Raw genomic sequence first — 25716 nt, 5'->3', positions numbered from 1 at the left:
TTTTCCGTGAAGGAACACCTGCTTAGAATGTACCTAAGGAGTTATTTCTTTGTTTTTTGATACTTAAAGCACTGCTATGGTGATGGCTGACATCTGGATTCACTTTTAAAGACTTCACTGTGTTTTTCTGGCTCCTGGGAGATTCATGAACTATAATGCATTCGATGGAAATGTGTTGATGGGCTTCATTTTGCAACAGCAATTTTACTCTTGCTTTGTTATTTCCCAACTGCAATGAGTGAGAGCTGCCACTCTGTTACTGCTGCTAAGAGATTAAGGGAACTGAGTTGAGCTCCAGAAATTTAGTATGTCATATAATGCCTGATTTATTTTGATTCTGGCTTTGACTTGAATTGATAAACTCACCTGGGACTTCTTTGCAGAATCAATATCCAGGGATTAAATTTTCTTTATAAACTGGTTCTGAAATAATTTCTTTGTGGGGACATGAAAGTCTAAGTTCTCTTAACTATTTCCAAGAGCTATAGAGAAAAAACTTTCACAAAATTATTCTAATATTATATATAATTTCCTCAAAAGCTATATTCTTCAATCTCCACTCAGTTATAGCTCACTAAACTTTTCTAGGATTCACTTTCTAGAATTATGTACTTTTGTTTAAGGTGATTATAAATTATACACATTACTGCCTCTACCTTGACATTTTTCTTAGCCTGCTACTCAAAGCTAACAATACCAATGATGAAATGTGTATCAGTCATGGCTCACAGTTGCAAGTAACATAAGCTAATTCTGACTGAATGAGCAGAAAGAAGTTTAAAAGGAAGTGGGAGATCTCAGAAAATTGTTGGGAGGCTCGAGGAACAGGGATGGAACTAAACTTCCAGGAATAATGCTTACAATTACCCGTAGAACTGCCCCAATGAGGAAGTCAGAGTCTTACTTACTTCTGCCCCAACAGACACTAAAAGCAAGTGCTGCCACTCCCACTCCCACCAAGGCCACTTCTGCCCTAGGAATTTAACGTTGCAAGCACTGCACCCCCAAATGTCAGATGCCTTTATCAGCAAATTGGTTTCCAATCAGAATCTTTGCTTCCTCAAAGCTACTAACTTCCAGATCAAAGTCTATGCAGGTGTGCTGAATGTTGAAGCCTAGGTCACATGTCTGTGCCCTCGCTATGAGAGTCTGGAAATTTCATTTTCAGAGCTTACCTTGGGGAAACAGCACTTACATTAAGATCGGAAATTCCCTAAACATAGCAAATATATTCAAAACGTCCTGGGCAGCCAGAAAATATGAAAATATTTACTACAGGAGAGAATTAATATTTGTTGAGAATATATGCTAAGTGCCAGGTACTTTAAATACATTATTTAATCCACAACAAAATAGATATTTTAATCCTAGTTTTTTAATTGAAGTATAGTTGATTTACAATGTTGTGCCAATCTCTGCTGTGCAGCAAAGTGACTCAGTTATACACATACAGACATTCTTTTTTATATTCCCTTCCATTATGGTTTATCCCAGGATATTCAATATAGTTCCCTGTGCTATACATGAGGACCTTGTTGTTTATCCATTCTAAATGTAAATAGTTTGCATCTACCAACCCCAAACTCCCAGTCCTTCCTTTCCCCACCCCTCCCCTTGACAACCACAAGTCTGTTCTCTGTGTCTATGAGTCTGTTTCTGTTTTGTAGACAGGTTCATTTGTGCCATATTTTAGATTCCACATATAAGTGATATCATATGGTATTTATCTTTCTGTGTCTGACTTCACTTAGTATGATATAACCCTATTTTAACAATGGGAAAACTGAGGCTCAGAGAAGTTGTTACTAGCCCAGATCATTTTGTTGGTAAAATGGAGAATATAGATTCATGTCCAGGCTTCTTTCCTTCAGAATTCTTCCCTGTCTCACAATGTATCTCTGATTTTCATTTCCCAACTTCTAATTCATACATAAGCAGCACTGTACCAAGTGGGGCAGAGGGGAAAGAGAAAACATCAGCTCCAGGAGCAGGCAATACGGGATGCATTAGCTGCAAGAAAATTTAAAGACAATAATAAAACAGACTAAAAATAGGTCTATTTTTTATTATCTTTATCATTATGTGACAGCAATTTTAAAGAATGTCAGCAATAAAATATTCCTTCTTGCTGAGGTGGACTGTTCCCCACTCCTTGGTACATCAGTATATATAAGAAGTCCTCAACTGAATTTTCAAGTTCTTTAAAGAGAAGGATGTTTAGAACTTGTCATTGAAGTGCCATAAACAGTTTTACGTTCCTAGAATAGACCATAAAAGGGACATTTAACACACATGTCTAAGTACCTATCTTTTAACATTATTTCTAAGAAAGTAAGTTCTAATTTTCCATTTAGGAGTATATCTCTCCCAAGTTTGGCAGTGCGAGCGGGGGCCCTTTTATCTTCTAGTAGCATCAGAGGCTCTGATAATAAGGCAAAACCTCCTTGGAGAGTTCCTTTGGCAGTAGAGGTTCTCTTGGCAAGGGGGCTGTTGGTGATGAGGAGGGAGATGGATCTTAGTAATTTATACAGTAGACTAGGAAGGAGTATCTCTTTAAATTAGCAGGACAAAGATACTGTCTAGATGAATCCCCAGCTGTAGAGAACTTGAGATCTGAAAGAATTACTGTACCCCATCACCAAGTCTTATAAATCCTATCTCCTAAACATCTCTCAAATAAGTTCTCTTTTCTCCTTGGCCTACTCAGATCCTAATACTATACAACCTGGAGTACTGTAACATTCTGCTAGCTGGTCTTCCTTCTAGTCATTAGTCTCAGCCAATTCCAATTTATTATCCACATAACTGTCAGCATGATCCATCTAAGCATGAGTGAGATCATGACATTACCTTGCTTGAAACCTTATAATGACTTTCGTGTCCTTCAGGAGAAGAATGCTAACTCTTTTGCAAGACTCAGGAATTTCTTTAAGACATAGCGCTTCTCAGCTTCTTTGGGTTCATTCTTTGCCATTCTTTAACACTATGGTATAGCTAATCTGAACTACTTGCACTCCAAATGTGTTCTGATCTCTTAGGCCTTTCTGCTATTGCATATGTTGTTAATTCAGGAGCCTAACTCTTATTTGTTGTCCTCTGATAAGTATTCTCTCCTTCCCAAACTCAAACTGTATTAAGTACTCCACACTCTGTACTCTGTCCCACAGTATCAGAGGTTTACTTTCATATTAAGACTTAAATTACAGAAAAGTAACTGCATTCTGGTCTGGCTTCTACTATTCTATAACTTTTTTTTAAGGCAGTGGCTATGTCTTTTATCTTTGCCACTCCAGCATTTAGTGCAGTTTTTGGTAGATATTATATAGTCAGTAAATTTTTAAAAATGAATGCCAGGTTCTACATACTATACAAGCTGTTGAGGAGGTGACAGTCTAGTAGTTAAATTCATGTAACTAAAACACAAGGCATAAGATGTGTCACAAGTGAGGTTTAAATGAAATGCTTTGGTTATTTTAAGGAGAAAGCTCTCAATTCCAGTTTTAGGGTGAAGTTGGGGTACAAAATGGGGAAGGGTCAAGGGAGAAGAGGCATTTGAGATGAACTTTGACAGAAGGAATTTTAATACTTGGAGATGCAGCAAGTATAGGAATAGGTTAGGTGATATACTGATATAGTAAAGCGAGGGTGTAATACAAAATCATAGAGTAGTCCCACTGAGCAAGTAAGAGAGTACAGGAAAAAAAGCTGGAGAAGTAGTTTAGGATTTAAATGCTGGCTAAGTACTCAGTATTTAATTTAGAAAGCAACTATACTATAATTAAAGGCAGTAAACAGCAGAAGAGAGACTATTAGAGCAACTGTAATAGTCCCAGTAAGGAGTAACAAGGTCATCTTTGAAAGGTAATACAGTATAGACAGGCAGACAGACCTGAATCACTTATAAGTGGTATGATTTTCAACATGTTACTTAAACTCACAAACCCCAAGTTTCCTCGTTTATTTCAAAAGACTGCTGTGGTTAAATTTATGTAGAGATTAGCACAGTGCTTGGCATGTACCAAGTGCTTGAATTAATCAGTGATATTTCAGCAGCAACTGATAAAAATTCAACTCAAATCAGCATGAGCAAATAAGGGAAATTATTAAAGGGCTATTGACAAGCTCAGTGGAACAGAATAAAGAGCCCAGAAATAGAACCACACAAATGTAGTCAAATAATCTTTGACAAAGGATCAAAGGCAATACAATAGAGCAAAGACAGTCTTTTCAACAAATGGTGCTGGAAAAACTGTACATCATATGCAAAAAAATTAATTTACACACAGATCTTACACCATACACAAAAACTAACTCAAAATGTATCATAGTCATAAATGTAAAATGCAGAACAATAAAATTCCTAGAAGATAGCATACGAGAAAGGCTAGGTGACCCTGGGTTTGGCAATGACTTTTTAGATACAATACCCAAAGCGCAATCCATGAAAGAAAAAAATTGATAAGTTGGACTTCATTAAAATTTAAAACTTCTGCTTTGTGAAAGACACTGTTAAAGAGAATGAAAGACAATCCGTAGGCTGGGAGAAAAGTCTTTGCAAAATACATATTTGGTAAAGGACTTGTATCCAAAATGTATATAGAACTCTTAAAACTCAGCAATAAGAAAAAAAAAATTTTTTTTAATGGGCCAGGGACTTCCCTGGTGGTCCAGTGGTAAAGAATCCGCCTTACAATGCAGGGGATGCGGGTTCAATCCTTAGTCAGGGACCTAAGATCCCACATGCCGTGGGGCAACTAAGCCCATGTGCCACAACTACTGAGTTCGTGCCCCTCATCTAGAGAGAAGCCCGCGCGCCACAACGAAAGATCTGCATGCCGCAACTAAGACCCAACGAAGCCAAAAAAAATAAACTAACTAAATAAAAATGGGCCAAATATCTAAGCAGACACCTCACCAAAAAAGATATACAGATGGCAAGTAAGCATATGGAAAGACACTCAACATCATATGACATCAGAGAATTACAAAATGATACAATGAGATACCACTACACATCTATTAGAATGGCTGAAAGCCAAAACACTGACAATAGCAAATGCTGGTGAGAATGTAGAGCAAAAGGAATTCTCACTCATTGCTAGTGGGAATGCAAAAATGGTACAGCCACTTTGGAAGACAGTTGGCAGTTTCTTGAAAAACTAAACATACTCTTAACATATGATCCATCAACCCTATACTCCTCGGTATTTACCCAAATGACTTGAAAACTTATGTCCATAAAAAAAACCTCCACACAAGTATTTATAGTAGCTTTATTCATAATTGCCAAAACTTGGAAGCAACCAAGATGTCCTTCAGTAGGTGAATGGATAAAGAAACTGTGGTATAACAACACAATGGATTATTCAGCAATAAAAACAAATGAGCTATTATGTCACAAAAAGACATGGAGGAAGCTTAAATGCTTATTGCTAAGTGAAAGAAGTCAATCTGAAAAGCCTACATGCTATATGATTTCAACTACATGACATTCTTGAAAGGACAAAACTGTGGAGACAATAAAAAGATCGGAGATTTCCAAGGATTCTAGGGGAGGGAGGAAAGGAGGGATAAAATAGCTGGAGCACAGGAGATATTTAGAGTAGTGAAACTATTCAGTTTGGTACCTTAACGGTGGATACATGGCATTATATATTTGACAAAAATCCATAAAATGTAAAATACAAAAATTGAATCCTAATATAAACTATAGATGTAAGTAAACATTATTGGCTCATCAACTGTAACAAATGTACCACAGTAATGGAAGATGTTAATAATAGGGAAACTAGGGTTGGGGGGAGGGGGAATATGGGAACTCTCTGCACTCTCTTCCCCTCAGTTTTTCTGTAAATGTAAAACTTCTCTAAAAATAAGTTATAAATTTAAAAATTCCCTAAGCAGTACATATAAAATTCATGCACTTTAATAAAATATGAAAAAGTTGTTCTTAAAAAAAAAAAAAAAGGCTAGTGAGGTAACTCCCAGAAACAAAGGCAGCCCAGGGCCTCAGGGACTAAAACTAGGATTTGATTCTCTTTGTTTTCTTTTGTTTTCATTCTCTGGTAAGTAAGAAGTTTTTCTTCACATATCAGGAATAATGACATTCTCTTTCCCTAGCAAAAAAAAGGCCTAGATTGATATCTGAGCCTGGTGGCAGTCTGGGGAAACCGGGATACTAAGTGAATTAGGAAATTATACTGAAGCCTTGAAAAATGGTGACCTATGTTATGTGATAGCAAACAACTGGCAAAACTGTTGCCTGCAGTAAGATGAAAAATGAGCCTAATGAAATTTTTAAAAATTGAACTTATATCCAAATGACTATAGATTCATGTGCAGTTATAGAAATAATGCAGAGAGATCCCATGTACCATTTGCTCAGGTTCTCCTAAAGGTAACATCTTGCACATCTACAGTAATTTTCTTTGCTCTGAAGTCAATTTTACCTGCTACCCTTTACTGTTTTATTTTGTTTAATGTCTGCATATTATATTTTTTTTCTACCCTTTTAGTTTTTACTTGATATATCATTATATTTGAAGTTAGTTGCTTATAGACAACATAGAGTTGGGATGTGCTTTTTAATCACTTCTGCCAATCTCTGCCTTTTAATTAGTATACTCAGACCATTTACATTTAATATAATTATTTATATGTTTAGGTTTTAGTCTGCCATTTTAAATTTGGGTTTTTTTGTTCTGTTCCCCAGCACCACCTCTCCCCCAAGCTGTCTCCTTTTTCCTGCCTTCCTATAGGTTATTTGAGCATTTTGAGAATTCCATTTTGATTTATCTATAGTGTTTTTTAAGTGTACCTTTTTGTATAGATTCTTTTTTTTAGCAAATTTTTTTTTTTTTTTGGTTGTGTTGGATCTTCGTTTCTGTGTGAGGGCATTTTCTAGTTGCGGCAAGCGGGGGCCACTCTTCATCATGGTGCGCGGGCCTCTCACTATCGCAGCCTCTCTTGTTGCGGAGCACAAGCTCCAGACGCGCAGGCTCAGTAGTTGTGGCTCACGGGCCCAGTTGCTCCGTGGCATGTGGGATCTTCCCAGACCAGGGCTCGAACCCGTGTCCCCTGCATTAGCAAGCAGATTCTCAACCACTGTGCCACCAGGGAAGCCCTTGTATAGATTCTTAATCAGTTGGATCTAAGTATTATATGTCCATCACTTATCACAGTTTACTGGTGTCATCATTTTACCAGTTTGAGTATAGATACCATACCTCTCTTTGCCCTTCCCCATTTATAGTATAACTGTCTTAAATATTTCCTCTATACATTTATATATGTATGTAGAAGAAAAATTATAGCATCAGACAGTGTTGTAATTTTTTGCTTCAACTGTCACACATAATTTAAAAAAACTCAAGAGGAAAAGGATGGCCTGCTGTATTTACCCATATTTTTGCTCACCATGTCCTTTCTTTCTTCCGGATATTCCAAGGTTCTATCTTTTATTGTTTCCTTCCTGTTTAGAGAATTTCGTTCAGTTATTCTTTTAGGATAAGTCTGCTGGTTAAAAATACTCTTAGTTTTCTTTCATCTGAAAATGTCTTCATTTCTGAAGGATATTTTCACTAGGTATAGGATTCTGGATTGACAGTTCCTTTTTTGTCAGCACTTGAAAAATACTGTGTTACTTCCTCCTGGGCTCCATGGTTTCTGATGAGAAATTTGCTGTCACGTGGATTATTTTCCCCCTATAGGAAAGGTGTCAGTTTTCTCTGGATGCTTCCAAGGTTTTTTCTTTGTCTTTAGTTTAACTATGATGGGTATTGGCATAGATTACTTTAGATTTATCCTGTTTGGGATTCACTCAGAATCTTAAATCCATAGGTTATGTCTCTTGCTAAATCTGGGTACTTTTCAGCCATTATTTAATACTTTTTCAATCTTACTCTTTTTCTCCTCTTCTCCAAAAGTCTAATGACATGAATGTTAGGTGTTTTGTGATGGTCTCACAAGCCCCTAGCACTCTGGGGTTTTTTTTTTCCAGTCTGTTTTCTCTCTGTTGTTCAGACTGGGTAACTTCTATTACTCTATCTTCAGATTCACTTATTCTTCCCTCTCTTCCCTACATTCTCCTTTTGAGTCCATCCATTATGTCTTTATTTTTTTTTTTATATCTTCTATTTCATTGTTGAAACTTTCAATTTCTTTCGTGAGGCTATTTGTTTCAAGTGTGTTTGTAATTGCTTGTTGAAACATGTTTTTTATTGCTGCTTTAAAATCTTTGTCAGATTATTCTAACATCTCTGACATCTAACTTTCGGTATATATTGGTTGTCATTTTTCAATCAGTTTGAGACTTACCTCATTCCTGTTGTAATAAGTGGTTTTCAAATGAAAACTGGAATTTTTTATATTATGTTTTATGATTCTATATCTTATTTAAAACTTTGGTTCTAACTCACTTTCTCTGATACCACTCCAGCTGAGGAGAAGGGTTGCTACCTTATTACTACCAGGTGGAGGTAGAAGTCCAGATTCCCCACTTGGCCTGTTTTGACACTGGATGGGAGGGAACAGTTCCTCATTACTACTGGATGTAGATGTTCTGGCTCCCCACATGGTCTATAATGACACTGTGGTAGAGGAGACCTCACTATTGCTGGGCGATGGTGAAAGTCCTGACTCTCCAGTCCAGTGTAGTATCCACTGCACTGTGGGGGTGTGTGTGTGGGGGGAATGGAGATAAAAGTCCAGGCTCTCTACTTGGCCTTCTCTGACACTACCCTGGCAGGGGTGTTGGGGTACCTCATTATAAGAAGTTGAGGCTCCTCACTCAGCCTTTGCTTGTTGGGTGTAGCCAAAGTCTTTTTCTGTGATATTTGGCTGGGATAGAGAATTTGTTTTCTGAAAGTTTTCTATCTTGCAAGGCTTCCCCTTTCCTGGTGCTATGTCTAGGAGAGGCTTTTCTTGAGACTTCAAGACACACATTTGTCTGTGTCCACTGGTGTTTCTGAATTCTTTAGCATCACTTCTGCAGTATGTGAAGCAAAAATAAAACCTAGGGTATTCACCACCTTGATATTCCTCAAGTCCCAAGGTCCCTAGCCTGTCTGATTTCTTTTTTCCACCATTCAGAGTCATCTTATGTGTTTTATAAATAATAGCTTAGTCAAATCTCCTTGATATCTTATTTTATTCCCCTTGTGCTTGATCTCTGAATTCTAATGATCTGGAGTGGAGCCTGGGTGTGGTTGCTTTAAAATATGTCCACAAGAGTTTTGGCAGTCCTCCCTTCAAGGAGCCTAATCTCTGTTTCATTAGTTGTTTTTTCTGGTTTTTTTCCTTGTTCTTTTGTTTGGAACAAATTCCTCTGTCTTCTCATTTTGCTTAACTTTCTCTGTCTCTGTGAAATTAGGTGAAACAGTTACCTATCCCAGTTTTGAAGGGGTGCCCTTGTTTGGAAACATCCCTATTCAGTCTATGTGTGCCCAGTGGCTTTGGTGGGAGAGCTGGATCTGAAGTGAGCACTGGTCAAGTCTTCCGCTAGGGTGTGCTGGTAGCTATCACCTTTTTTGAGGGGCTGGAGATGGAGGGGCTAGAACCAGAGCCACATGTAAGCTGGGCTTCTCCTGTGCTCAGTGGGTGTCACCACCCTCTCAGGGGCAGGATCAGGTCCCAAAGTGTGGGAGCAGAAGCCCTGGGGGCCAGGTCCGAGCTGATTCTGTTCCTTCTAAGCATGAGATCTCCCCCCCTCCCAACAACGACACCTTCGCCTCAGAGGGGAGCAGCGCTGGAGCAAGAGGGGCCAGAGTGAACACCTGGTGCTATTTAGGTCTTTAATTTCTTTCAACAATGTTTTGTAGCTTTCAGTATACAAGTGTCTTCCTTCATTAAATTTATTCCTAAGTATTTTATTCTTTTTGATGCTATTGTAAATGGAATTGTTTTCTTAATTTCATTTTAGATTATTCATTGCTAGTGTATAGCAATACAATTAAGTGTTGTATATTGATCTTGTATCCTGCAACCTTGCTGAACTTTATTATTTCTAATAGTTTTTAGTGGAGATCTCTATCTGTTAGAAAGGAGGAAACTCAAACAACTGGTTACAGTAACTTTGTATGTGTAAGACCTCTAGAGAGGAAGGAAAGCCCAGCTCTTAAGGAGAATAAAGAGAGGAAGTGCTGGGCTGTCTGTGCCCATGGTTGTTAGAAAAGTAGTGATTTACAAAACTGGTCTTCCTGGAAAAAGGAAGAGGGATGGAGAAAGAAAACAGATACTTCAATAATATCACTGGGACCTATCAGAAGGAATTACAATGTTAATGACTTACCATAAATGACATAATACCTCAACCGATGAATTGAGAGCTATTACTTTTTCTAGAAGCGGTTCCTGTAGGGTTGTGTAAATCCTTGACTGTGGGGGAAAAACCTTGTGCTCACTTCAGTCTGTTTCTTTACTCTGCCCTTTAAATCTTTATTTGTATTTCTCAAAGACTTCAATTACCTTAGAGCTATTGAAATAACTTTTTGTATATTTAATGGTTACTACAATTAATTTTCTTTCTAAAACACGAGAACTCTCCACCCCATCAATAGTGACAGATTCAGTTAAAATGTCAACCTAAAAACAAGACCACAAAAATCAAAAGCTGCATTTGGAGTACATGAACATGTTTGGGCTTTTGGATTACATTTCAGTAACCCTCTACTTAACAAGAGACAATAACAACGTGCATGTGATTCACAAAATAGAATGAAGGCTGGTTGCCAAAATACGGTTAATATATATTCATTATTATATAATTAGCTTCTGCTTCTTTTTAACCAGTTATTTTTAGAAAGCAGTAGATAGATATACTTAGAATAATAAACAATTTTGATTGGTTACACTATTATGATGTCAGATGGAACTCAATAATTTAGAGTAGGCTAGCATATTACACATCTATGAAGTCACTAAGTATATATATATATATATATATATATATATATATATATATGAAAGTTACATTTTATCATTTGCTAATTTGTGCTCTTACTTCAAGGCTATTTATTAATATTTGATACGTGGAGTAAAGAAAACAGTATGTGTGCTTAAGCACACACATATATAGACTCAGAACAGTTAATATATGAAGTGCCTAGTTCAATTCCTGGCCTATAGTATGCCTCAATAAATGCTGGTTGTAATATTTTAAATTCTCACTAATATTGTCTCCCACAAGGTTCTTTACAGTGCCTTGCCTCACAAGCACTTAAATTTAGAATACTGGACTCTCCCCTTCCTTCCCTGTCTTTAGCATACATTTGTCCAAATCTTATTCATACACAACTGGCCACAGATTGTTGTTGGACACCTATGACTTTCCTACTGTTCAAGCTGGTTTTTGAAAACCTTAAAACAGCAAATCCCGTTGACTGCAAACACCGACAGCAAATGTGTAACAATTAACGCCTTTCCCCCATGTGCCCTGCTCCCTGCTACCAGAGATGCATTAGACTTCTTATCTAAATAAATTCCCAAGAACCTAGAAATCTTTGTGTACCTACAAAGAAACTCGAGGGTATGAGAAGAGGGAGATTCCCTTCATCCAGGGCATGCAGAAAACTTCCCACAGATTTCTGTAACAGGACAGAATTACTCTAATCTTTGGGGTTGTGTCTCTTTTAAGGCTCGAAGGACTAGAAAAACCTCACCTGAAAGTTGAGCTTACCGAAAAGGGGAGCATTGTATACTCAAAACTCTCTACCCCGTACTGGAAGCGACCTTCGGGCAGCACCGGCTTCTGCGCCTGTATCACAACTGCCGCCCTTCTTGCTCGGGGTTCTCGGTTTATTCCAGCTTCCTTTGCTCTCTTCAGGCTCTTTCCCAGACTTCCGTTCGAACTTCCCGGCCGCGGCAGAACCCACCAATCACAAACGTCCTTCCTCGGGCCACGCCCCCCCACATCGCTCCCTCCGGGAACCGGAGTCGGATTTCGCGCACACCCCTCCTTCCATTACGCACGCTGCGCGCGGACGTCGGCCTCTGACGCCGTCGTTGCCCTCGGGGTCGGCTCTCGCCCGGGTCGCTCCCGCCGACCGTTGGGCGCCCGGCCGAACGTCCTCCCTCAGGCCCTCCCACACCCTAGGAACCGCTCTGGCGGCGGCGACCCATGTGGGGGTTCGGGCTCCTGCGGTCGCCGCAGCTGCTTCTCCTGCTGCCGCAGCTCGGAATCGGAGTCGCAGCGTTCAGCTTTCAGGCCAGAACCATGAACCTGGGCGGCAGCAGCAGCCGCAGCGGCGCGCTTTGCTCCCCGTCAGCCGAGCGGCGCAGGCAGCAGTGCGTGCAGCTGTCCGCGGTGCCGGGAGCCGACCCGCAGCGAGGCAACGAGTTGGTCCTGCTGGCGGCGGCGGTGGCGGCCGCCGGGGAGGGACCGGAACGGCGGGACCTCCATGGGGACCTGGCGAAGGAGGAGCCGCAACCACCGCCCCAGCATCACGTACTCTATTTCCCCGGGGATGTGCAGGTAACCTGCGGCCTGCCTGGGCACATGCTCCTTCTTCTTGTACATATGCGAGTTCTCGAGATTCCTCCCTCGTAGCTGGGGCCCGGTTCCTTGCCTCGCCTGAACACACTCACACATGGCGCTAAACGGGGTGGCTCCACGAAATCCAGAACCGCCCCTTCCACGCCCTGACCCCCTCCTCATAGAGCCCTAGACAGGAGGTGTCCTTGGGAGGGCTACGACCTCGAAAGAGCCAGCCGTCAGTCCAGGTTTCGAGGGGGTGGAATTTAAGACCTAGAAACGAGACAATGTGTATTTATTCTATAACTTGGTTTCTCAGAGGATCGGTGGGGGAGGGGGGCAGGAGGCGGAGAGAGGGCTTTTAAATTAGCGTGCTGGCAGTTATTAAAAAGTAAACAAAATACTAGTACTAGGGTGTGACACTCTCAGTAACCCTACGAAAGGGAGAATGGGTGGATGAAAAGGGACAGTAATTGCTGAGCATGTCAATATTTTGATGCTCACCAAAATTCTGTACTTTGGTTTTTGTGTGTGATTTTATCTTTATTATTAATTTTGCGGCTGCAGGCAAATATACATGGCTATGTTGTCCTGGAAAGCTGGGCCTTAATCTAGATCTTAATCTAGAACTGCTTTGTCTAATAGGGTAGCCATTAGTTATATGGGGCTATTTAATTAAAACTAAATAGAATTAAAAATCCAGTTTCTCCGTCGCACTAGCTGCATTTCAAGTGCTCAGTGGCCCCTAAGGTTTGTGTGTGCTGTACTGGACAGTGCAGATACTGAGCATTTCCACGGAACATTCCCATAATCACAGAGTTCTCTTGGGTAGTGCTGGTATAGACAGGTAAAGCTAAAATATGGCTGGATGTGTTTCTTAAACCGTGAAATAATTAGTTTATTAAACAATTGTTGTTTTTGAAATTAGTGCTTTAAAAAAATATGCTTACGAACGTTGTGCCCTGAGTCAGATGATGATGAAGGTAAATGTAGTTTTTTCTCTTGCCCTCCAAATAATTGACTGGTCTAGTTGACTGCTAATCAAAACTAGTATTTCGATTTAAGAGGAGGAATTTAATGTACTCAGTTGATGCCCTTTTGCTCAGTTTGGGAAATCAGCGTGGCATTGCTGACAGTGACTTCCAGGGTTTTGTGGACCAGCTACTGTGTGCATCTATAATAATGATGATGATGATAATAATGATAACTAACCTTCATTGAACACCTACTAAATATTTTTAAAGTGTGCAAGTCAGAATATAGCACAGATCTTCAGGTGAAGTCTATAAAATGCTAAATGTAGTTAGACTAATACCGCCTTTCATTTTGACATCATCCATTTCTTTATGAAGCCTGAGATTCCATTAGCTTTTTGGACAGTGATATACTGTTGATTTATGCAGAGTATGAAGTCCTCTAAAAACCCAGGGCTTTTAGAGAAGACATAGAGAATAATAATGCATCAAAGGCTCTGAGGCCAGATCGCCTAGTTTTAAACCCTGATTCTGCACTTTTTAGCTATGAAACATCTGGCCAATTGTTAAACCTCTCTGTGTTGCAGCCAGCTCAACTACAAAATGGGAATAATGATGTATAGGATATCAATGAGGATTAAATATGTGAATACCCAATGAGTTACCCTCCCTTCTTATCTTTCTGACGACCTTTTTAATTATGGGGGAGTTCTGTAGCGCTCAGTTCTTGGACTTTTCCTCTGACTACCTTTACTCCCTTTGTGATCTCTTTCAGTCTTGTGGCTTTACATGCTCTGACGACCTTCAACATTTGTTTTCTAGCCTAGACATATTCCTGGAACTTTAGACTTGCCAGTTACGTGCACGTATTTCCTTTCGGACATTTAATAGATATCTCAAACCTAAAGTCTCTGGATCTTTCTCCCTAAACTTGCTCGTCCTGTAGTCATCATCTTGTCTCTCAGTTAATGGAAACACTTCCTATTTAGTTGCTCAAGTTAGAAATCTTGAAATTATCCTTTTGTCCTCTCTTAATACATCAGCAAATAAAGTGGCTTTACCTTCTAAATGTATCTAGAAGTGATCAGAAAAATCATTTAAAAACCTAAGTCAAATCATACCACACCTCTGCTCAAAACACCAGCAGCTTCCCGTGCCACTCAGAGTAGAAGCCAGAGTCCTCTTGATGGCATGCAAGGCCCTTCAATCTATTTACCTTTCCCACCCTGTAGCTTTTCTTTTTTTCTCTTTTTTGGCCACACCGCTTGGCACGCAGGATCTTTGTTCCCTGACCAGGGATTGAGCCTGTGACCCTGCAGTGGCAGCTCGGAGTCCTCACCATTGGACCACCAGGGAATTCCCACCGTGCTGCTTTTTTGACTGTTTCCTTTATCTGTTTTACTCTCCACAGAAGGCTCCAGCCACACCAGCCTTCTTCATATTGCTCATGGTAGGCACACTTGACCTCAAGCTTTGCACGTACTGCCTGGAACAATCTTCCTGCAGATGTCTATAAGGATTCATTAGTTCACCTATTTCAAGTCTTTGCTCAAAAGTTGCCTTCAAAGTGAGGCCTTTGATGACCATCCTATTTAATAATCATACATGTGCACAGGATCCCTGTCAACTTTTCTCCTAATAAATAATTAGGATAATTTATTTTTATCCATTTCATTTACTATATTAGTTATTCATTTTGGGTTTTGTCTGTCTTCCACTAGTATGATGCACGCTTCACATCTGTTTTCTTCACTGTTGTATCTGCAATGCTTAGTGAGTGGCATGAAGTAGGTGTTCAGTAGATAGCTTGTTGAATGAATAAACGTGTGTAAGTTCTTTTGAACAATGTATTAAGTGCTACTTGGCTATTATTATATGAAGGGCTTTTAGGCTCAGATTTCCTTCTCTTTGCACTTGATTCTTTTGAGCCTAATGTCTATTCTGATGAAATTTACCCTGTGAGATACAGCTCATCTTTTAGTGTATTGATCCTTTTAGAACCTTTATTTTCATTTATATCATATATAGATTAAATAAGCATTCTTTCTATATCTTTATTTTTAATTTGGATAAATATTGAACAGAATAGGGCCAAACAGAACTTTGTAGGATACCATTAGAAGTTTTGCCTCATGTTAACACAGATTCATTATTTGATGTTAATTGGATCTGGTTGACAGTGTAGTTTTAAATGCTAATTACCATTACTTTTTGATGTTCTTCTTGCAGTCATCTTTTATTGTATGTCCTTTTTAATTCTATGCTTGCCCTTTTATCCTTTGAATTACAGGAAAGCTGAGGCCGTAGTAATTCACTTTTCTTTAGGTACCTCTTGATGTTTTTCTTATCAGTAATGATTTTGGAGGGGGATCAGAATTTTTTTAAGTAGGTACTGTCCAGTTTTCTTGAGTTTCTTGCTTTTTAAATCCTCAGGATACAGAATTGTAGGTATTTCTATTTTTTTTTTTTTTTTATGGCTGTGTTGGGTCTTCGTTTCTGTGCGAGGGCTTTCTCTAGTTGCGGCAAGTGGGGGCCACTCTTCATCGCGGTGCGCGGGCCTCTCACTGTCGCGGCCTCTCTTGTTGCGGAGCACAGGCTCCAAACGCGCAGGCTCAGTAGTTGTGGCTCACGGGCCTAGTTGCTCCGCTGCATGTGAGATCTTCCCAGACCAGGGCTCGAACCCGTGTCCCCTGCATTGGCAGGCAGATTCTCAACCACTGCACCACCAGGGAAGCCCGGTATTTCTATTTTTAAGTGTAAGGTTACAATTTGATGAATTTCAACAACTACAATTACGTAACCATCGCAATAATCATGTAATACAACATCTTCATCACCCTAAAAAGTACCCCTGTGCCCTACTTTAGTCAATCTCTTTTCTCAGCCACAGGCAACCACTAATCTGCTTTCTTTTCAGTACAGTTTTGCCTTTTCTAGATTTTCATTAGTTAGGAATCATGTAGTATGTAGTCTTGTGTCTGGCTTCTTTCACTTAGCCTAATGCTTTTGAAATTCATTCTTTCTGTTGTCTCTATCATGAGTTTATTTCTTTTTAATGCCAAGTAGTTTTCTGTGTATGGACATACAATTTGCTTACCCATTCAGCAGTTCATGAACATTTGGGTCATTTCCAAGTTTAGCTTTTAAAAACTTTTGCTTTCCTAAACACTAGGATATATAGATGACCATGCCCTAAGTGTATGTCCTGGTGAGTAGGAAAAGACTCACTTCTCCTGTGTGACTCTCCTTTGCTATTCACACTATTACCACACTCAGAACATTTCTGACAACAGATGTGTGGGTATTTCCCCCCACACCAAGCAATTCTCTGCAACACCAGCTGGGGTCCTATAATTCAATTCAATTCTGATACTGTCTACCTGGAGTTAGTGTCAGATTCCACACGTTAAGGGCTCAGTCCCACAAGTCTTTTCCCCTCCCCACTTCAGACGCCAGTCGCCAAGTCCCAGTTTATCACCTGTACTGCTGACTGACCAGCTATATATTGGGGTTTGCACGATCCCCCTCCTTGGGTTCAGTTAGTATGCTAGAATGGCTCACAGAACTTTGGAAAACAGTTTACATACTGTTTACCCATTTATTATGAAAGGATATGATAAAGGATACAGGTGAACATCCAGATGGAAGAGATGCATAGGGCAAGGTATGTGGGAAGAGGTGCAGAGCCTCCATGCTCTCTCTGAGTGCACCGCTTTCCTAGCACCTCCTTGTGTTCACCAACCTGGAAGCTATCCAAACTTGTACTTTGGGGATTTTTATGGAGGCTTCACTGCATAGGTATGATCAGTCATTAACTTTATTTCCAGTCCCTCTCTGGAGAATGGGGAGTGGGGTTGAAAGTTCCAAACTTCTCATCATGTCTTGGTCTTTCTGGTGACCAACCCCTATCACCCATGAAATTACAAGGGTTTTAAGGAGCTCTGTGCCAAGAACCATGGGCACGCGTGCACACACACAAACACACACACACACACACACACTACTATTTCACATCTGACCATATACCCTGGGGCTTCGTGTGCTATGTCGAGCAGCCTTCTTAGGCTGTTCCTGTTACGGTCCTTTTAGCTTGCTTACGTGAGATGTCCACTTTATGCCCAGCGAAGATGCCCCCTTGACCCATTTTTTATGGAAGTACAGCTCGTACCCTATATAGCTCTCCTCACTCTGCTATAACAATAGTCCACCTAACTTAAGTCTTTATCATGGAGACACATGTCAAGTTTTCCTAAAAATCCTTTGTACCAGTACTTCAGTAGCAGTGTGGGATGGGCCTTTATGTTTTTGCAGGTCAGCAAGCATCTACTTGTGGAGTAACTACCCCTTAATCTCTCCAGGAGATTCTCTTGCCACCTGCCTCACTGGGGATGAGGAAGCATGCCTCCCACCCTTTAACCCCTACAGGGAGAGTAAGTGCATTGCATTCCCAACTGGGATGAAAACTCTCTCAAAAGAAAACCCTTTCTTCCCACTTCTTCCACCTCTTCTGTAGATTGGCCTTGGATAGTAGCCTGGGTTGCAGAACTGGTTTTGACTACCTGTTAGCAAGTCCTATGGGGATGTCTGGTGTCTCTTTCTAGACTATAGGAGTACTTATCCATTGTTCTTAGATCTGGACTTCTTAGACACAAGAGTAACAATCTTATTTTTACATTTTAGTACATACACACAGTTACTTAGTATGAGCATTTTCCTCCTCTGATCATGTAAACTCAGGTTAATCAAAGAAAATACCAAGTTTTTAGGTTTACCACCTCCTATGTGGTAGAGACTAAACAGAGTCATAAAATCTTGTTCATTTTAGCTCATTAAATAACTATATAATATAAATAACTGTATAGTTTGTAGGAGCTCAGTTTCCTTAGCTATAAAAACGATTTAGATATTTGTGCTTTCTTTTGTATTTGGCACTTATATCTAACTATTCAGGAATCCATAGAATAATTCAGTGTTGGCTCTGTTCTTCCCAACTAATATTTGGGTGTCTTTATGAAGACCTGACTAATGTTCCTACTTCAGACATAATAGGAATTCTACTGCATAATCCTGGAATTTCTACTAATACTACAAAACTGAGCTCATATATTTGTGGAGCCTTCCCTGATGTCCCAAGACATAGCTTGAGTCTCCCTTTCTCTATGTCCCCTCACAGTTCTTCACATATCCCTGCTTTACAGCAGTAATCATATTGCCTTGTAATTATTTATCTCTGTCTCTCCCACTGGACTGTGTTCTTGAGGGACTGTGAACTGTGCTTAGTGACCCCCAAATGCCCACTGATGAATATATGAAGAAATGGAAGTCAAAGTTCAATAGGCAAGAATATTTCCACCTTTCAATTTGTGTTGGAAATTTGTTCCTTCCCTTTCTGCTGATGCCCATGTGTGTGCGCGCATGCCCACCTCTGCATGTGGGGGTAGTTCCTTTCATGTTCATCCCTCTATTCTTTACATTGGTGCCTGAATTGCAAATTCTTTCATTTTTTGGACGAAAGGGTTCTGTGCAGAGAAAGAGTGTAGATTTCTTATAGGTAGGGACAAGGGAAAGGGCCCAAATTTGCTGTCTCACTGAAATAAAAAAAGAGATATTTATCCAAAAAAAAAAAAAAAAAAAGGATTTAGATGAGCCCTTTCAGATCTAAGCTCCTATGATAATTTTATATCTCATAAATCTGGATGTGCAGAAGGCAGTAGCAGAATCCATAAAAAATTAAATGATGGCCTTCTGGGAATAGATTTTTTTTTTAACATATATGACAAACTTAATGAGGTAAAAACTGTTAAGAAGGACTTGAGCATCCTGTTGGGAAAGTTATCAAAGGATATGAATAGAGAATTAACAAATGAAAATTGCCAATAAACATAGAAAAATGTTCAACCTGATTAGGAATAAAAATATGCAAATTAAAAGTAAAATAGTTTATCTTAGTAGCAAAGATTTTTTAAAAATTAATGCTAATAGCCAGTGTGGGTAAGGATGTGAGAAAATAAGCACTCTTATATACTTCCAGTGGAAGTATCAATTGGTATTAATCTTTTTGATGGAAAGTCTAAAAATTATACAAACCTATACTTATTGATAAGGAATCATGCCTGTAACATTTTAAAGTGAAAACTGTGTGTATCATCTTGCTGAGGGAAGAAATAAAGAACGCTCTCTTACATACATACTTGTTTATGTGTATGTATACTAAAGAACACTGGAATACTAGACACCAAAATTTTAATAGTGATTATTTCTAATGGTGGTTTTATGGATTGGTGGTTTTTATATCTTCCTTATACCTTTGCATGTAGACTAAATTTTTGTAGTATTACTTTTATTAGTCTTAATTTTTTTAATAGAAAAATGTGTATATTGCTAAAAATTCATTTTATTTAAGGTTGTACATTGAAAAATAAGTCTCCTTTTCATCCCTTTGGATGAATGGAGGCAGTCTCCAATTTCCCTTCCCTAAGGCTAACCATTGTTACTGATTTATATGTCCTTCCAGAGACATTCTATGCTGATGCAAACTTTTTTTTTTTAAACACAAATGATAGCTCAGCATTCAGGGGTTTTTTTAGCCCTTATTTTACAACCCGTATGAGTACTCATAGAACTGCCTCATTCTTCTGAAGCAGGAATAAATGTCCTTATACAGATTTATTTATGCATGTGTGCAAGTATATCCCTGAGATAAATTCCTAGAAGTAGAATTACTAGGTCAAAAGAGAGGTGCATTTAAAAATGTTTGGTATATGATTGTTAGAAATAAGGAAAAATTACAATTCTATTTCTCTTCTCTCACACCATATACCCAGTCCATTAGCAAATGCTGTTGACTCTACCTTCAAAATATATACAGAATCTGACCAGTTCTTACCACCTTTGCTTCTACTACCACTGTGGTTCAAGCCACCTTCTCTCATTGGGGTTATACTTAAGTAGCCTCCTACTGGTCTCCCTGCTTCAAACTGTTGCCCCTTTGCACACAGGAGTCAGAGTAATCCTTCCAAACAGATTATATCAGCCGTCTACTCCACACCCTATCAGAGCAAAGTCCAAAGTCCTCAGGGTATCTTACAAGGCATGATCAGCACCTCCCCTCTTCACCAGCAATCTCTGTGACCCTCTTGGTGGTCACTTTTGCTCCTTCTTCACTTCACTGGGGGTACACTGGTCTCACTGGTGTATCTTGGTTATACCAACGATGGCTCCACTTCAGGTCCTTTTGCAGTTCCTTATGACTGAAATAATCATGACTCAGTCCCTCAGCTCCTTCTCAACTATTGCCTTATTGGAGACTACCCTGTGTTTAAATAATAATCTTCCACCCACTCCAAAACTTTGCGCTCTTTTTCCCTTGCTTTGTTATCCATCGCACTTATCACCGTATAATGTCTTGTGCTGTCTAGCCGCTAGCTACTTGTAGCTATTGACCGCTTGAAATTTAGTGTAATCAAAGAACTAAATTTTAAATTGTATTTAACTTTAAATTTAAATTTAAAAACTGATATTTCAGTTCCTGGAAAACTTTTAAGTGTATTTGAGCAACTTGGGTATGTGAATCTACTTTTGCAACTGTAAATCTTATGAAATCTAAATTCAGATCAAGTATTTCCGATGAAAATTTAGCACCCAAATTGAGATGTGTTGTAAGTGTAAAATATACACTAGATTTCAAAAACTTAGAAAGAAAAAGAAATGTAATAATCTCAGTATTTTTTATGTTACATGTTGAAATGATAATATATTGGATGTATTGGGCTTAATAAAATGTATTATTAAAAATAATTTTGGGACTTCCCTGGCAGTCCAGTGGCTAAGACTCCATGCTTCCACTACAGGGGGCATGGGTTCAATCCCTGGTCGGAGAGCTAAGATCGCGCATGCCGCAGGGCGCGGCCAAAAAAAAAAAAATTTCACCTGTTAACTTTCTACTTTTTTTTTAATGTAGCTGCTGGAAAATTGTACATGTGGCTTATGTTATATTTCTGTTGGAGGGTGCTGCTCTATTAACTCATGGAGTTTATTATGTATCTCTGTACTAGAATGTGCACTCTGTGTGGGCAGGGGTTTCATCTGTTCTGATCCATGACTGTTCAGTAGGTATCCAATAAATTTTATAGAATAAATGAAATAAATTTGAATAAATTTCCCTTTTTTAAGGATATTATGAATAAAAATTGAAAGGAAAACAAAACTTACATGCACGTCCTAGAACATAAACAAAAAGTTATTAATATATATAGAATACTTATAAATAAACCAAATAAAAGAAGGCAAAAGATATGAACAGGCACAAGTAGAAATCCAGATGGCTAATAAATATATGAACAAAATTTCAACTTCATTTAAATTTTTAATAAATTCAAATTAGAATAAGTTATCCTGTGCCAATGAAATTTAACAAAGATAAAAGAAAAATTATACATACTTCTCTGGAAGACAGTATTGTAGTCTATATAGTCAACCTTAAATTATGAATATTCTTTGACCTAGTTTTTCCACATCTGGGAATTTATTTTTAAGGATGTAATCACAGATGTACATGAAGATTTTTCTGTAATGTTCATTGCAGCTTTGTAATACTAAAATTGAAATTAAACATAGCATTCAGGTTGCTAGAGTAATCCAAAGAGGGAGGAGTTCAGGATAGCAGCTTTAATAGGAAAATATTTTAAAATTCTGTGTTGGTCAAAAAATCTAAGAAACCAAATTTTTATTTTCAGTTAATGTGTTAGGAATAACAGATCATATGTATACTAAATAAAATTCATTAAAAAATCTATAATCGTTCTAAAGTGTTTTATTTTTAAAATTTCTACTGTGCTATTTAGCTTTATCTTATAACCCTGTGTTTGATGGATTTGAGGCTTAAACTGAAGAAGTGATTTGTTTAAAATCTTACAACCAGAAGGTAATAGATTTATAGTTTTCATTTCTAGTACATTAACCATAGGTCATTATAACATCCCTACTTCCTCCCCAATAAAAATGGGAAACTAATTTTGTGGAAATAATTTTACATAACTGTGTATTTAATATTTGTTTTATCTTTCTTACCTTTCAGAATTACCATGAAATTATGACTCGTCATCCTGAGAATTATCAGTGGGAAAACTGGAGTCTAGAAAATGTTGCCACCATTTTAGCCCACCGGTTCCCCAATAGTTATATTTGGGTGATAAAGTGTTCCCGAATGCATTTGCACAAATTCAGCTGCTATGACAATTTTGTGAAAAGCAATATGTTTGGTGCTCCAGAACACAATACTGACTTTGGAGCTTTTAAGCACCTTTATACGTTATTAGTTAATGCTTTTAACTTAAGTCAGAAGAGTTTGCTACCAAAGAAGAATGTGAAAGATTTGAATAAGGACGCCAAAGCATCTAATTGTAGATCCAGTTCTTCTCATACTACTAATGGTTGCCGGGGAGAAAAAGAGAGGACCTGTGAAAAATTTGATGAGTCTGCCATGAGTTTTTATCCACCATCACTAAATGGTGCTTCTTTTACTTTGATTGGATTCAGTAAAGGTTGTGTTGTTTTGAATCAGTTGCTTTTTGAATTGAAAGAAGCCAAGAAAGACAGGAACATTGATGCTTTTATCAAAAGCATAAAAACAATGTACTGGCTGGATGGAGGTCATTCTGGGGGAAGCAATACTTGGATTACTTATCCAGAAGTCTTGAAAGAGTTTGCACAAACAGGGATTATTGTTCACACCCATGTAACACCTTACCAAGTACATGATCCAATGAGATCTTGGATTGGAAAGGAGCACAAGAAATTTGTTCAGATACTTGGAGATTTTGGTATGCAGGTGACTAGCCAAATTCATTTTGCAAACGAAGCTCCTTCCATAGAGAATCACTTCAGGGTTCATGAAGTATTTTGAGACTGCAGTATTATTAATGCAGAAGAGCAGAAGCACTTTGTGCTATAAATTCAGACAATGAGATGTAATTCATAGATGCATTGTCAGGTTTTTTTTGGTGGGGGGTGGGGGGAAGGAAGCACACATTCCTAAACTATGAGTGTAATGTGCAGTAGTGTTCCTTGCTTGTGAATGTGGATAGTTTTTAATTGGGACTGGGTTAGAATTAGTTTATTTGAAATCCAAAAGGTGGTTTGTGATAATCCTACAGGGAGATACACGACCCTTAAGAATGAAAGTTATAATATAGTCCTTATAAAAGGCAATTAAGGTTGTTATTGTTGGAAATAGTTTATTTTCTGAGTAATGTTTAAAACCAATTTTGGTGAGACTTTAAGGGTAATTAGGTATTTTGGCACTGAAAACTTTTGAGTGGAAACACTGTTTCTCTTCAAACAAAGTGAAGGCACACTGATGTTCTCCATCAATTTGCAATAACTATACCCTGCCTCTTATGTTTATAAACTTATGGTGTCATTCTTCAGTGTGCCATCAAGTGTTTTTTCTTAAGAGTCAAAATGTATTTGTTTCCACATATCTAAGAATGTGCGGTAGTATAAAGTTAGTTTTTAAAAATACTACACTTAAGCACTGTGGCTTAATTTTTAATTGACAACTTTTGGATAAGACATTTTGGAGTTTCTTGCATTTTGGCAAAAAACCAGTTCTTTTGGAAAATTGTTTCAAATTGAACATAATTATGTATACTGGGTAAAAATATAGTACAGATTTAAAATTGTTTCATCCTATCATCTTTTGAAAGAGGGCAACTTAGGTAAAATATAATACTCTATTTGGTAGTGCCCTATTGAAAAGGAGACAGATTCTATAGAACTAATTCATTATTTCTCCTGAAGCATGATTTTGTCTGCCCAAAGAAAGCATCGCTCCTTGGCCAAAATGTACAATTATATTGCTATATGAAAAGTTGAAAGAGAAAGTTTGAAGACACAAATGATTTAATTTTGGCTCAAAGACTGAATTTGCTTAACACTGCTACATAATTTGGGTGAGGTTTCCTTCTGCCCATTTTTCTTGACCTAGATAAATACATTTTGAGAAACCAAGATCTAATGAATGTCAACTAACTGAAAGATTACAATAAAAGGTTAGTGGTCTTTTTAAAAATTGTTTATTAATAATTAGCTTTTGCAGGTCATGAAATAATTAAGCAGGGAAGTAACATGCTGCTTTCAGACTGAAAAAGAAAAAAAGACTGAAGCTTAATTATCAATAACCCAGAGGGTCTAAATATGTAAAACAATAGTTAAAATGTTAATTTCTTGGTTTCGTCCCAGAATTATATTTTAATGACTCTATAAATATATTCCAAATATTCAGACTTATAAGAAAGGATTTTTACTTACCAGATGCTTAAATTCTATGAACTTCAGAATAGTATCTTTCAATGGTTTTTTCTTAAGGATGAAGTACAGTAGTTTTATATTGCTTCGGTTTAAATACCTGCTGCTTCTTTTGAGACCCAAAATTCCCAACAAGGAAACAAGTCAGCCTGATTCTAACATTTGATTTATTACCTGGTCTTAAAGCACCATTATTGATTGGATGGCTTCTTTCAATACGTTTAATAATCCTTGGTTAAATTTATGTGTATCTAATGTAACATAGCTAAGTTACTGAGTACTTTAATGAGGGGGGAAGGAAAGGCATTTATTTCTACAGGATTAACTAAAATGGAAAATGTATGACTTTTAGCAGAAAGATTCATTTAAAAATCTGAGATATTTAAAATATGGTCCTTGTAGCTATCCAGTCATGTAAATGCTTAATTGTAATTGTTATATGTTGAATGGATATTAAGAATAACTCTCTGGGACACCTGGAATTGCCATTGCATCAAAATGAGACAGTGTTGAAAACTAAAAATATTTTCTTTAATGAAAATATATTCACGTTGATCCATATTCAAATATTTGTTTAATACTTAAAATTTGTTCTTCACATTTGTTTAAAACTATTATAAATGTTAGTGTATCCTTTGGATTGTGGCTTTGTGTTTGTGTCATGAAAGAGTCAACTGAGAAATGTAGTCAAACAAATAATGTGAAAGTTGTTACCGCCACAGCATGAATGTACAGTTGTATTAAATTTAATCCACAGAAGTCTGTTTGGATGTGCTGTTTGTTACTAGATTTGTTAAAACTTTAGATCGTTATTCAGAAGGAAGCGATTTCTCTCCACTTTGCCAGTTTGGGTGTGTGTGTGTTTTCATTAACCTCCATGTTTTTTCATACAGGCAACTTTGAACCTTTCCTATAAAAATACATCTCTTCTTTCCTTTAAATTGCTCCACAGAAAATAGCATCATT

At 38.0% G+C, this 25716-nt stretch overlaps 2 protein-coding genes across 2 annotated transcripts in view; one reads left to right on the top strand and one right to left on the bottom strand.

Annotated features, from left to right (window-relative positions):
• FTCDNL1 (formiminotransferase cyclodeaminase N-terminal like) overlaps positions 1–11785 on the bottom strand; it is a 175388-nt gene extending 163603 nt beyond the window's left edge. The window contains exon 1 of the mRNA XM_082397432.1: positions 11658–11785. The gene's annotated coding sequence lies outside the window, so the exon portion shown is untranslated. The remainder of the gene's footprint in view (positions 1–11657) is intronic.
• A 201-nt stretch (positions 11786–11986) lies between these two features.
• LOC309631209 (mitochondrial protein C2orf69) lies at positions 11987–25509 on the top strand. Its single transcript, XM_082397417.1, has 2 exons — positions 11987–12469; positions 22520–25509. Exons 1-2 carry the CDS (start codon positions 12116–12118, stop codon positions 23345–23347), a joined length of 1182 nt encoding a protein of 393 aa, XP_082253543.1. The 5' UTR covers positions 11987–12115; the 3' UTR covers positions 23348–25509.
• The last annotated feature ends 207 nt before the right edge of the window (positions 25510–25716 follow it).

This window comes from Balaenoptera borealis (assembly GCF_965194805.1).
Source record: "Balaenoptera borealis genome assembly, chromosome: 6".
In the NCBI taxonomy this organism is placed as follows: Eukaryota; Metazoa; Chordata; class Mammalia; order Artiodactyla; family Balaenopteridae; genus Balaenoptera; species Balaenoptera borealis.
The sequence above is the reverse complement of the archived record's forward strand: the minus strand, read 5'-3'. Positions and strand labels throughout refer to the sequence as shown.